Consider the following 14,811-nt stretch of genomic DNA (forward strand, 5'->3'; position numbering starts at 1 on the left):
TATGATCTGTGGGAAGGATGGAGAGAAGTTTGCTCCAGTGTGGAGGCTCATCAAAAGGTGGTCCAAGAATGGGATCGAACCTCCACCTCCGGGGTTCCTTAAATTGAACTTAGATGGTTCCAGTTTGGGAAATCTAGGTCCGACCGGAATTGGAGGTGTTATGAGAAACACCTTGGGGGAGATTTTATGGCCTATGCTGGCCCCATTGGAGTATCAGATGCATCGGAAGCAGAAGTTCGAGCAGTCTACCAAGGCATTAAGCTAGTGGATCATCATCAAATGAATTCCTTGGTTGTGGAAGGTGATTCACTAAATGTAATCCGTTGATTAAAAAGATTGCAAAAGCATCCATGGAGATTTGACATGTATTTTGATGAAGTTTTTGATCGGATTGGATCATCACCAATCCCTTTTTTGCACGTTAGATGATCTGCAATCTCAGTCGTAGATGGTTTGGCTAGAGAGGGTGTATCTAAAGAATCTTTAGCTTTTTTTCATTACATTCCTCCTTGATTTGTTGTCTCTTTGGGAAAAGTTGTTTCCCTTCCTTTTCTCTTTGTAATCTGACCATCTCGGTCTTTTTTAATAAATTCTTGGCTACTATTAAAAAAAAAATCTACCCAAAAAGTACTTCATGCAGAAAAATAGAAGAGATTGAACAACTGAAAATCGCCACACTATCAAGCCACCTTTTAGGACTTTTTGGGTAGAGTTAGGGGTGTAAATGGATATTCGAAAATTCGATTACCATCCGCATCCAAATCCTTTTAAAGCGAATATTATCCGAATCCGCTTCAAGCAGATATTATCCGAATCCGTTTAGGAGATATCCGGTTCTTAACGATCCGAATTTGGTAAATGGTGCATCCGATCCGTTTAACATCCGAATCCGACAAGTACATCCGTTTATCCCGGATATCCGGATTCGCATGCAAACTGAGATATCCTGTTACGGATGCGGATATTCGCATTTGAATTCAACTTCAATTAGATAATTTTGGATATTTAACCAGTTAATTTAAATTTACAGACATGAATTGAATAAATGGATACGAATTTGGACATTCGGATATGATTTATTCGAATTTGGATATTCGGATATGATTTGAATCCGGATAAACGGATACGGATAATATCCGAATTCGAATAATATCCGACGGATTCATACGGATACGGATACGGATACGGATACGGATATTGAATATTGTAATCGAATTCGAATTCGGATATAGCACTATCCGACTCGAATTCGATCCGTTTACACCCCTAGGCAGAGTATATGATTTTGCATTTTCCTTTTCTACACCAAACTGCTTTGTTGTTTACTGAAGGAAGTTGGAATTTTCTTAGATTTGGTGTTTACTAAGGTTTAAAGTAGAACTAATCTCATCTAAAAACTTGGCTAATCTCTATGGATCACTGCTCAAGCCTTGAACCCAAGAAATGACATCTGAAGAATGCCCTTCTACTTCCAACTTGCCTTCCATTTGGTCCCTAAATAAGCTCACACCATTAGGGGCGGAGCCAAGAATTTACACTTGGGGGGCCGGACTAATTTACACTTTGCCTGCATGGTGCCATTACTAGCTGTAAATGCCCCGCTGTTTCCCGCTTTACCAGGGTTGCCAAGGGAGCAACCATCGACATTGAGCTTGAAAACATTAGGTTGAGGGGGTCATCAAGTACCTAACGTCTTTTCCCTTCGAATGGATAGTCTTCTAATTCCTTAAAATGCAATCCATAGAGTAACCCTAAAATGCATTGCTTTGCCTAGCCCAATTTGCCACGCTGAATTTGACCTTCCATGATATAAGGGAAGTTGATGTCTTTTCCCTCGAGAGTTCAAACGTTCCTTTCCATCCAAATGTCCCACATTACTGCAAAAGGATGATGAGACACCAAATAGTTTTTCCCACCAAGCCAAGACCTTTCATGTTCCAAACTCAAGAAAAATAAGAGAGTTTTCTACACACTAGTGTAAACAAGTTATCTACACAGTAGCTCGAAATACAGTGGGGGCCACGTTATTTGGGTGATCCAAAGCATTCATTTGATGGGCCCTCACATAGATAGAGTGTGCCCTAAAAATGAGCTCCATAGGATCATCCCAACTCTACGATCCGTGGAGGCAAAAAATGGATAGATTTGTGAAGGTTTATACACGTCCATTTTACCTCCACATATCGTAGGGTTGAGATGATCCTATGGAGCTGATTTTCTGGGCACACCCTATGTATTTGAGGGCCCATCAAATGAATGCTTTAGATCACCCAAACAATGAAGGCCCCACTGTATTTCAAGCTAGTGTGTTGATTACTTATCTACACTAGTGTATAAAAACTTTATCTCAAGAAAAATATTCAATATGGATAAATTGACTAAGTACTGAAAGAAATTAGTCCGTCCTCGTTATTGGCCCGATATATCGGCAATTCATTGTGTGTGATGTTTTAGATTGTGACTATTCATGACAGGCTGTAGCAATTCAAATTGGCTGGTCAATGAGAAAGGGGATGATATTATGTGACGACTTAATATGACAGCAGCATGATCTGGACCCTTCATCCGGTAGGCCCAGCTAGAGCGACAAATATATTACTTATTGGATGATCACAGCCGTTAGATCAATGACTGATCCATAAATCGAAGGCTCTCAGATGAAAATTTTCAATCTATGGCTGCAGCTTAACCTTCTCATATTAAGATCTTTTGTGTGATAAAAGAAAACTCCGATAGGCGGCTTTGATTTTTACATAGTCAGAAAATTCGTAGTCAGCTAAAAGAAGAGTCATAACTCATAAATATACAGGGGGCTGTCCCAAGTAAAAAGTGGGGCGAAAGGATTGGGTTTTGTACATAGTTTGATCAATAGCTTGTTTTTGAACCGAAAAATCCAACGGTCAGAATCATTGGATCCCTCCCATGCCTAAGTCAATTGATATTATAAAATTCAGATAGAAGGCCATGTGCCTGCCAGAAATTGTTTATACACTGATTATCTGTGTATGTAGTTTAGACTTTTCAGATCCTTCCTCGTCCTCTCCTTCTCCATCTTCTTTTTTTGTCTTTTGTTAGGGGGCCCACTCCTTAGCTGAAAAAAAGGAAAACAGTTCCAAAACGGAACTTTGTTTGAGCAACGTGGAAATTAACGACAGAGAATACCGTCGATCTCCGTTTTGCTAGCAGCCCTATAAAAAGGGCAGTGATAAATTTAACCCCTTCTAGGATGAATTCACCCCTGATTTTCAAAATGGACTGTACAGCCCATACCATAGGATGATCCGAACCGCTTATTTGATGGGTCACAACGTAAATAGGTTGTGCCCCAAAAATCATTTCCAAATAATAGAAGGCCTCACATTGTGGAAACTTCTATAGATCGGATGGTTGGAATTATTCTATGGAAATGATTACCTATTTACATTGCATCCAATCAAATGGATGGCTTGGATCATCCTATGTGTGGGCTGTAAAGTCCATTTTGAAAAATCCGGGGTGCATTATCCTAGAAGGGGGTGAATTTAAAAAAATAGAACTTTCAACTCACATCATCCCCATTTCCATCTGACTAAAATCTAAAAATATTCACCGACGCCATTATCAAACGCGCTTTCTGTTTTCTCATAAACACAAACCACCCTACATCTCTAACCACCAAAACACCCCAAGCCAAGCCACCCAAAAAAAAAACACCCCCTCTCTCCCTCTCCTTCTTCAATATCTTCATCTTCATCATCTCAATCTACACACAATGGGTCCATTACAATCTCAACAACTTAAACAACTCAAAGACATATTCCAACGTTTCGACATGGACGCAGACGGGAGCCTAACTCACCTAGAACTCGCCGCGCTTTTAAGATCTCTCGGCCTTAAACCCACAGGTGATCAAATCCATGTATTACTCTCTAACATGGATTCTAATGGTAATGGGTCTGTGGAATTTGATGAATTAGTAGAGGCCATATTGCCAGATATGAATCAGGAGAATTTGGTCGATCAAGATCAACTTATGGAGGTTTTCCGATCGTTCGATCGAGACGGTAATGGATATATTACTGCAGCTGAGCTTGCTTGTTCTATGGCCAAGATGGGTCATCCTCTTACATTCAGAGAGCTCACTGAAATGTTCAAAGAGGCTGATACGGATGGTGATGGTGTAATTAGTTTTACTGAGTTCACATCTGTCATGGCTAAGTCTGCCTCGGATTTTCTTGGCTTTGCTGTTTCTTAATTAGCCTGATTTTTTTTTTACATAGATGTTTGTTAATGTTTCATATTGATCTTCCTTAGCAATTGTTGCATTATGATCATTATCATTATTGACATTTTCTTGCTTGACTTAGTTTCTTTGACTTGTTCTTATTTCACTTTTTTAGGTTGTTGTTAGGATTATGTGGTTTGAAGGAGATTTGAGAAATGGTGTAGAGAATTAGAGAGATGCATCTCTCCGGCCGCCATTGATAAAGATGTTATATATGGATCCCATGTGTATATTTTTCCTTTTGAATTGTTGTTCATCTTCTTGTTTTGTTTTCAACTTTGGATGGGTTCAATGTTTCTCAATTAATTAAAAGAAATCTGTAAGGCAGATAAAAGGGAAGACATTGAATGGGTTCAATGTTTCTCAATTAGGGAAACCGGAAGACAGGGAAGACAGGTGAAAAAGAATCTTAGGGGTTAAATAGGTCAACTTCAGGGGTAACGAAAAATGGCTAAACCTGGGGACCATAAGCCGTAGGCCCTTGATCCGTCTTCTTTTTTAGGGTTCTGCAGGAAGACTAAACCATGTGGGTTACTTCATGATGTTCAACAAAATCAACGGTCTCGATTGAACATAAATGTTCCTTCGTAATACTAGTATTCATCTCGATGATGACTCTTTGCCTAAGCTAAAACCCAGATGTTAACCAATTGCCTCTACTCTCTAAATTCCATTTCCTCAGCCCATATCTTCTTTTGCCCACATTTCAAAATGTCACGGGGATTGCGCAGCACCCATGACAGTGCATTCGAATCACAAAAGGCAGCCAATATGACCATAACATCAATCCAAAATGAGCAATGAAATCCATAACCTTGTTCATACCCGCCTAAGAGGGGTGTCACCGACTCACAGGTCCCGCCAGTTGTATCTTTTGATTGGGTGAGTCCCATGATCTCCACTCAAGCCCATTCATAGGGTGGAGCCATTATTTTACAGCCACGCGTAGCAAGGTCCAAGAATGCTAGTTTAGATATAAACAAGTCATTAACAATATCTACGGATGGTGAGTCCCATGATCTCCACTCAAGCCCATTCATAGAGGAAAATGAACTGCAGATTGGTAGCCCGAATGCATTGAATTGCAATTAAGTGTATTAGTGAAAGTGGGCCTCATGCAGTTTGGAGAGGCCATTTTCTACAGAATTTGAAATCAAGCCAAAATTTTACGTAAATAATATTAATCTTATAGGGCATGAAAAAAATATTTCATTGAATATTTGTTTAGCTAGTGTAAGTGAGAGAGATAGAGATTGAGGTGGTGAGGAGAGTATGAGTTGGAGCTGGAAAATAGAGAAAAAAAAACCAAAATTGCCATCCAAAACAAAAGGCGAGATCTAACCCTTTTGGAAGGCGAATGCAGAGATTCTTCCAATTTGCCCTCACAAAAGAAGACAAACAAAAATAGACATAATTTCAATGACAAATTGCGGAAAATTTATTTCTAATTCAATACACCAATCAAAATGACAAACCATGAATGATCATAATACATAATTAATACATGCAAACATCACAATTTCACGCAAAATTTTGAATTTTCTTCCTCCCAAATGCAAGTTAGGTGATAAAAGTTCTCAAAACACAGGCATTTTTGGCATTAAAAAAGAAATGAAATTGCAAGTCCCTTGCTCCATTCATAGCAATGTGATTCAATTTTTGGGACTACAAACAGAACCCAACTAAAAAAACAAATTACTCCTCATAACTGCATAACAAAACCATGTGGTCAAGAAGGCGGCGGCGGCGGTTGCTCATTTTCTTCAGGCTTGTCATTCCTATCCACATTCTCAGTCACCTTTGCTCCGATTTCTAAATCATTGGCTATAAAGGGTTGGCGTCTCCTTCTCCTTCGCATCCATTCCAAACAGTCAAACCCACCATCCACATTCACAAGCCGACCCGCACAAACATGACCCAGAACACATGATAGTGCAGCCAAAACCGTTATAACAGCAATGACAGCAAAAAATGGCCCCACAGATCCTGAACCTCGATACCCACCTGAGGTAGCCTCTTGGTAGATTGCAGGTTGCTGCTGGTCGGGCAATGTAGTCGTCGCCATCTCCGGTGTAGCAACATCAACAGCCCAGTGATGGGAGAATTATAGTGGGAATGCTCCATAAATTTAATGTATGAATAGTTGCTAAAGTGGGTTGTCAAAGTTAAATTAGGCAGCCCTTTAGGACTCTTTTTTATGAGTGGGAAGCAGCAGGGAAAGGCAAAAGGCAAAGGGTTCTTTAAGTCTATTTAAAAGGATTAAGACAATTGCCACTTCTATAAAAAAGACAAGGGCTTTAGTAAAGAGATTCTAGCAGAAAAAGTAAATCACATGAGGTTGGTCCCATTCTCTTTTCATTTTACCTGAACCACCACCTCTGAGCAGCTGAGATGGGAGTGTTCAAGAAGGGGGCGTAGCGGTGGATGAGAGGGTTTACTGACCGGCCTATCTTAGCCCACACGCTCTGATGATAGCCGGCAGTTACTGGGGCCTGGTACATGAGCTTCAAAAGCTGCAGAGAGTTTCAAGGAAACCAGATGCCTAGTTAGAACTTAGAAGAACGGTAGCAACAAATTTCAGAGCAGACTGAACAAATGATTTTTCTTTTATTTCCCCTTTTTTCCTTAAAAAAAAAGAGATTGAAACAAATGATTTAACATGTGCTATATTTCTTTCAAAAACATCAAAATAAAGCAGCAAAGAAAAGAAAGAAAATCATTAGGGTGAAATAGACCTGCCAGTACATGAATGTTTGTATAATGCTGCGTTGCCACCTATATTCAGAGTTAGAATTTGAGTCATGGTGCATTAGTTTGAAAGAAGAAACATTAACATGAAAAGAAGAATAAGGTCAAATTAATGTGCAACTGACGAAAATAGTGAAAGGATCAGAAGGAAGCCCAGTCCGATCTCGGCATTGGAACTCAGAATGCTGAGGGTAGTTGTGTTTGACTCCACCCAAAGACATGGTTCCTCGAAGTACTTCCTGTTCAAAATATCATTAACATGTTTTGGGATTATATCACAATAAGGGGAAGTATCAAATCTAAAGACTTGGTTGCACAAAACATGTTAACATGGAGGAGCTCAATCAGTATTTAGTTCATCATCAAATAAAATAGGATGAAGGTGAATAAACTAGTTAACATGATAATTAAAATAAATAAAAAAGCTTTAACATGAGTGCTGGTAGATGGGATCATGCAGTTGATTAGTTCTTAACTTGTCGTCAAATAAAAAAACGGCTGCAGCATGCATAGATTAAGATTTAAAGGAGATCCAAGATAAAGCTACCAGCCTCTCGAACCTTATCTACACTATTTTACCCTCCCCATGCATTGGTACTTTGAAACCCCGAACATAAGGTCATTAGATTCATGAATATATAGTTCATTGAGGTAATCAAGAAAAATTAGACTAATTAATATGCCCTACCATAACCCAAATAAAGCAGCAATAAAACACAGTGATCAACATGCTGGCAAACATAGGTCATGGACAAGAGGAATTCTCTGCATAAAACCAACATGCTGGAAATCTCGATGATGGTGACTGACACACTGGCAAGTTAAAAGAAGAGGGAAAGGAAAGAGGCTAGCCTCATAGAGTTGAATGATAATCTGAAGATGGAAAACTTGGTGGAGAAAGTTTCCATCATAATGTTTGGGGTAGAAAGAAGAATGTTAAATCGTATTATTAGGGCAACGAAACAAAATGTCTAACTATATTTTCGAAACTCGTGTTTCCATGGTTGTGCCAAAGTATGGTAATGTCAAGGGGATATTGCGGTCATTCAGACGCACAAAATAGGTGAAGACATGGTTTTGCTGGTTATCACAACCACTCGAGTTATGCTAGTGCAGAGAATAAGCCAATGGAGCAGAAAATTAAGCTGTATTGGACTCCATGCACTGCTCACCATATAAAAAAGGTTTTGCTAACGTGTGCCCTTAAAAAATATGTTGCACATTGCATTTTGTATTAGCAATACAATGCCTTTGCTTAGCTTTTTGGGAGAGATTAAATTCACTCATAAATAGTGATGTTGCTAGTTACGGACACGTTGCAATTCATTTACCTATACAACGAGGAACGGCTGAAATAACATCTTAGAAACTTGGCCACATGTTCCAGTGCTCGGCAGAGCACAGGTGTCAGCGCAACTGTCATGAAACTTAAAGTCAGCATAGCAACAAAGGGAAAAGATTAACAATCATTGACCTATATTTATTTCAAGCACATTTAGAGAAAGAAACAAACCATTGTTAAGTATCAAAAGGGGGCCACAACACTCACATTTAAGGTGTATTTGAGATGTAACAAACATAAGGCAGTAGAGGAAGTAGATAAAATCCTTGGTTGCAATTACTGACTGAAACCATACTTGGATAGCCTGCAGATTCCATGCGAGGGGCTTCTGAAAAGAAGAAAAGAACAATAATTGAAAGAATAGCAAAAAATGCCTCGAGAAAGAAACAATTTTGAAACACCAGCTATTATATGGTGCCTACAGTATTTTTTCCAGTCACTGGAGTACCTCCACCATCTGGCAGGTGGGTGGAAGCTTCTTTTGTTCCTGTTTATGGATGGACATAGTGCTGCATTTAACCCCCTAACGGAAGATCCTAACCCTTCAATTCAGTTTTTTGAAACTCGGACTCGGATAAGAACTTGGCCATGGTAAAAGGGAGTCACTTCGAACGCATCAATGATTGACCCGATCAGTTTTTCACTAACTCGAGCGAGTTGAGGAGTTATGATTGAAGACGAGAACTTGGACATGGTCAAAGGGAGTAGACACAGTTAGGTCGACGATTGATGTGGGGAGTTTTTAAACTGTGCTTCAATTTCCTGCTTGTAAATGTGTAATTTTAAAATAAAAATGTAGCATACAACATTCAGTGAGAAAATCTCCATAAAGTGCATGACTAGGATCATCAATCAAGGAGATTTTTGGCACATGGCCCATCCATAGTGGAGCCACAAGATGAATCGTTTGTATCATCAAACAGGCAGTCCCAACCTGTACCTTTATGCTCATGCCCGTATACGTGTGGGCACCATACAATAACATACAAAACATCCAAAAAGTAAAGAAAAAACACTACCCCATATGATGTGTATAACGAATAAAAGGAGGAACCCGCAGTTCCCAGCAAGGATAACCGATATGCTCTATTTGAAAGATGTTTAGGCAGAAGTGGAAGGATTGCAAAGAGAGCCACGATAAACACCTGCCATGACCAAGCATATAGGAATAATATTATTAGATGGAAAAGATACAGAAAAGTGAAGAAATAAAAGAAGAAGTAAAACCTGCATTCACAGAACAAGAGAACACAAGAACATAATAGCATGCCAAGAGAGGAGTATGCATGGAACATTCCAATGCCTCAAGGAAAGGTGATGATATATGATGACCATCAAACAACACAAAACTTACTAGAATAGCAGGAAAACCAGCTCAAGATATAGCACATTTGACTGGAATAAAGAAAATACACAGATAAGAGATAAATGTAGTCTCAATACGTATAAGTCCAACTAGAAGAGTATCTCACAGTTCTAGAAGGTGTTCATGATGGAGCCTCGCCACCAAAATAGAAAAGGCCGCATCTTCCAAGGAAAACTCAAGAGTTCTCAAAACAACAGGTTTTCTTCAATATCATTCAAAAAGAAAAAGAAAAAAAGGAGGTTTTCTTCAATATCTTTGTCCCCTCCAAAATATGCAGTACCCTAACTTATGTTTCACATGCCCTTCTGAAGTAGTCTCCAATTCCACTCAAACTATCTACCTAATAGCAAGTCCTGTCAACAAAAAATTCTAACAGAGAAGAATTAGACATTGTGCTAACAGCAAAGAAATAAGATGCTATTGCTACGGGCCCACATGGCCCAGTCTTTAAAAGCCTCTTTTACTCTTAACTGAATCGTGGGCCTAATCTAACCAGAAGATTTAGCCCTGCAACTGCAAACCTTTAGGGATTTTGTCCCTCCATCAACTCTACCTGGCTTGAAAGAACTTGGCTCCGACGAGTGACAGGCTTCATATTGCTCGTAAGAGTCCGGGTCTAATCTCTAAAAATATGTCACAGAAATTCACGTGCAATCAGAAATTGGTCAATTCTTCCATTTGACGAAAAACTGCTGATATCCTCCTCGCTTTGTAGATACCACTTCATCTCCAAGCATACTTCAATGGTATCAATCAACAGGTATTGTGGTAGAAAGAGGACAGATACTATGCAGAATGTTTGGTGAAGACCTTGTGGTCAATTTGGAAGGAACACAAAAGTATTATCTAAGAAACAAGAAATGCGAGGGTAAGAGAATGGGGGAAAAGCATCATGAGAAAGGCACATGTGCGAGGAATTGGAAGGAGTTAATGGTAAGGGCAATATATCAATATTGAAGAAAATTGCCAAAAGTGGTGGCAGATCACAGAGAGGTAGTATAAAGTGGAGAAACTGAACAAGTGGATAAGCTAAACCTTGATGGCTGGTCATTGGGTGCTCCTGATTCGGCAACCGTTGGTAGAATCACACCATGTCGGTGAGTAGAGTAGATTTTCTTGGTCTTCTTGGTGTAATGGATACCAGTGAGAAAGAAGCTTTTTCACTTTTATAAGGGAATACAGCTTTTCCAGAATGTTCCTTGGGACCGATCGAGATTGAAAGAAATTCTCTGAATGTCACCAGATGGGTTATCTAAGGTGAAGATTTTTTTCATGAAGGTTAAGTATAATAGTATAGGATTAGGAGGAATTGGACAATTAGTGACATGCATCAATTGTCATTCCGGAGTGTGGGTCACGAGGCTAATTAGGAAGTAGATATGTCAAGGAGAGCGCGGTTAGGCATCCTTTACTATTTGGACCTTAGTTTCTGTTATCCTGATGCAACATATACATGATACTATAAATACTTCATTATTATTCATAAATATTGTTTTGATAAACAATAAAATAACAATACCAATAAAGATAATAGAAAGAATTTAACAGTTGATATTCCATGGACAAATGCTTCATCAATGGATCTCACACACACACACACACACACACACACACACACACACACACACATATCATACAATACTTTTCTTTCCCCTACTGAAATATCCACCTCTCAAGGCTTTGCCCAAACAAGCCACCGAGGAGCGGTAGATGTAATAATTAGCCGAGTGAATTTATTTATTTTTTGAGATGGAAATGTAAGTTTTGGTGATGTAGGTGCAGGGTATCGATAATTAGCTGAGTGAAATTTTGAACCCCGAAGTAATGTAAAGCATCAGAATCTATCTGTAGTAGAGCTGTTTTGCTATACCCAAGCATTGACAGAAACTAGTATGGTCTGTCGATTCCAATGCAATGAACTCATATTTGTGCCTGGTCGTGCTGATGTTCCAGTACTGTACCCTACACCACAAAATTAGGTTTCATTATGAGACAACAAACATAAAATGCACTTAAAACAAATGAACAAAAGTACATTGCTTAAGTGGTACTATGGTTTCTAAATACAGAAACAATGAATAAGTTCTATCTACCTGAGTTCCGTGGCCTTGCTTGTTCAGTTGTAGAAGAGGATGAGGATGATGTTGACGTTCTTGCTGACTGATAACTGGTTGAAGACATTGGTTTAACCACAAAATCAGGATCCTGATGACAGAAATGGCACATCTAAGCAAACAATATAAAGAAAAGGACACTTGTGTTACATAAGCAAAACCTCTGGACAACAGAATTTGAAAATATAAATGGATACGAAATCATAAGTCTATAGAAGTTGGAAAAAGGAAATGTGGTGTGAAAAGTCAACAAGACCCATCAAGTGAGAAGCTAAATAGATCTAAAAGTACAGGCTTCATCAACAGATTACTAAATATAAAGTAACTATATAATTAGGGCAACTGATATCATCACAAACATGTTTTGATAATGAGATGAAGTCTCATCGTCTTATATGCTTTAAGCAACTGTCAAAGGCTTCTGAGAGCTTTTTGGAAATTGTAAATGTCTGGTTAAAGCATATATGACAAGGTGATTTTGTCTCATTAGAAAAACATGGTTGTGCCGATACATGTTGATTTCATTCGCACTCCTAGGATATGTGTGACCACGATGACCCTATCTTTAAATCTAACTACTATTTGTCCAATGTAACTAAACAATCTCCATGGGTCCTGAATGTTCTTTCTTGCCCATGCAATCACGTTTGCTGAATCAACTTCAACTACGAGCCCACCCATCGGAGTTTCTTGAAAAATTCTCAGCCCCGTGAGAAGCGCACGAATATCAGCTTCATTTTCAATCCTCCTAGTAGGCCCTGATAAAGATGGAATCTCATACCTACTTTCATCTTTTAATGTCCCTCAAATACTTGCTGGTCCTGGGTGGCTGGGTTTCCTTTTGAACATCCATCGAAGTTTAACTTAGTGTAATAGGCATGGGGCGGTCACTATCTCGCACTAATCTTCTTTCTTATCATATTGTAGCCAATGAATTTTTTACATTTTCTTAGGAGGTCCATCACAGAAATGCCCCAGAAATTATTGTTGAATCAAGCCCAGTCAATCATCATTTGTTTGAACTTCACTAATAAATAGAACACTAGCACTCTTTCCTCATGAAAAATTATATTGTTTCTTTTGTTCCATATGGAACTCACGGCAAAATCTGTCTTTCGATATGGTCCAAATCATGGCAAAAGGGACGACAGCCCATAAAATTTTGTTGAAAGAGCCAATACCTTTCAAGACCAATCCCCCAAATATGTCTTTAAGGGTTCCTGGAAACAGCCAAGACACCCCAAATCATTTCATAACCTTGCTCCATAGTGGTCTCCTCTTCGCACTGACATAGCTGGCATATGTTAGGTAATCCCCCCACCCCCACATGCAAGAAATTTTTTTTACAGCATTCCCACCACAGAAGGCCCACCAAACTTGAAAATTTGCAGACCAGTGAGTAGAACCTTTGCTTCTGCCTCCTATAAGTTCAGGTCATTAAGCTAACAGAAGTAAGCAGATGCTTTATGTTACATCTCTAACTCAAGTAACTAGACAGACTTGCTCCATGTACTAGTCTCTTGAGTGCTACCAAGACAGGGAGAACGTGCTTGTAGGACATGGTTAGTGCAATGCATAGTTAGAGGAACAAAATTGGTCATGGACCCTGGTTTGTATCTTCTCAAATGTGCAGATGAGCTCTATTGGTTTCCTCTTGCAAGCGTCCCTTCAGCTTCTCAGGCACAAATTTCACTTCCATCTTGGCTAGGTCCTTCCAATCAAATAATTTTTCATATTATTCAACCAACTTAAATTCTTCAAGGTTCAAATGACCACGAAAATCAAGAATGTTGACCTGGATCCCTCCATCAATCATGCAAGGCAGTGTTACTGTGTTACATCCTTGGGCAATAAAAATAAGGAATAGAGCGTGTTACAGAAAATGAGAAACACTGTAACAAATTATGTGGCAGGAAAACAAAGGTTATGTACTATAGATGCTTTTATAGCTTACATTCTGCCGACCAAATGTCCACACATTGGCAAATCTAGACCAACAGAAACTCTTGAACAATAATTGGAACTTTCAGTGCACATGAGCCATTGAAGAGAGGCTCATAATTTCAACCAACATTCCTCTCAGTAGTGTTGGGTATATAATATAACCATGGTTTTAAATTTCGACCGAAATCTAAAATTTCGGACCGAAAGATTTCGGTGGGGACCGAAACCGAAATTTGATTTTTTGCCGTTTACCAAAGTTCAGACCGAAATTTCGGTCTGAAATGCCAAAAAGTGTCAAGGCCGAAATTTTGGTCCGGAATTTCGAACCAAATTACCAAATTTCGGACCGAAATTTTGGTTTCAGTGCGGTCCGAAACGGTTACCGAAACCAAAATTTTAAACCATGAATATAACCCATGTATGTTCTCGTATAAGCCCAATAAGATAATGGACAGGTGTAGTGGGCCTACATGGGCTTTAGTTCATTAACCAGTCATTAATCCTAGTGTATCTCTATATACAGGGCTAGAGGCAACAAACTTGGTATTCCAAACTAGATACCTTGGGTGAGCAACATCTTGCTTGACCTAATTACCTCTAACAAGTAGAGCACATAAAAAAGACCTCTTAGGTTGAAAATTAAAACCCCAAAAGCAAAACCAAAAAAATAACACTACAAAAACTCTGACCAATCCAAATTCCCAGAATTCGTTTGATCACAGACCAAGATGCATAGTAGAGGCCTAAAACTAAAATAACTTAAGCCAAACTCACAAACAACTATTGGGTTTTACTTATATCTCAATGATAAAACATAAAAAACAAAAAACAAAAGAACCCAAGAGAGAGATGACGGATTACAATGTAGCGCTGGTAAAACTTGTGCTTGAAATGATGAATGACATCTGGTCGAGAGGGGATGTGAGGAGGAATTAGAATGTTGGACCAATAACCTGCCCATCGAGGGTCGCTCTCGTAGTCGTATGAAGACGCAACGATCTTCTTTATGTGCTCAGGATCTTCTCCCATTTCA

The 14,811-nt window shown here is 39.1% G+C and overlaps 2 protein-coding genes across 3 annotated transcripts; one reads left to right on the forward strand and one right to left on the reverse strand.

The window, feature by feature from the left end:
* Positions 1-3,589: 3,589 nt before the first annotated feature.
* LOC143883038 (putative calcium-binding protein CML16) lies at positions 3,590-4,527 on the forward strand. The gene has a single exon (XM_077386404.1). It carries the CDS (start codon positions 3,752-3,754, stop codon positions 4,232-4,234), a length of 483 nt encoding a protein of 160 aa, XP_077242519.1. The 5' UTR covers positions 3,590-3,751; the 3' UTR covers positions 4,235-4,527.
* A 1,803-nt stretch (positions 4,528-6,330) lies between these two features.
* LOC143884396 (uncharacterized) lies at positions 6,331-14,811 on the reverse strand. Of its 2 annotated transcripts, none has more exons than XM_077387932.1 (9): positions 14,640-14,811; positions 11,814-11,925; positions 11,591-11,682; positions 9,374-9,499; positions 8,562-8,682; positions 8,344-8,428; positions 7,138-7,251; positions 7,000-7,039; positions 6,331-6,777 (listed from the first exon to the last, which is right to left on the reverse strand). In XM_077387932.1, the coding sequence occupies exons 1-9, from the start codon at positions 14,805-14,807 to the stop codon at positions 6,625-6,627; spliced, it is 1,011 nt and encodes a 336-aa protein (XP_077244047.1). In that variant the 5' UTR covers positions 14,808-14,811; the 3' UTR covers positions 6,331-6,624. The 2 variants fall into 2 exon arrangements, with proteins under 2 accessions (XP_077244047.1, XP_077244048.1); XM_077387933.1 differs by lacking the exon at positions 14,640-14,811 and adding an exon at positions 13,016-13,555.

This window comes from Tasmannia lanceolata, unplaced genomic scaffold, assembly GCF_043159265.1.
Source record: "Tasmannia lanceolata isolate RefF3 unplaced genomic scaffold, GAP_Taslan_0.1 ptg000008l, whole genome shotgun sequence".
Taxonomy (NCBI): Eukaryota; Viridiplantae; Streptophyta; class Magnoliopsida; order Canellales; family Winteraceae; genus Tasmannia; species Tasmannia lanceolata.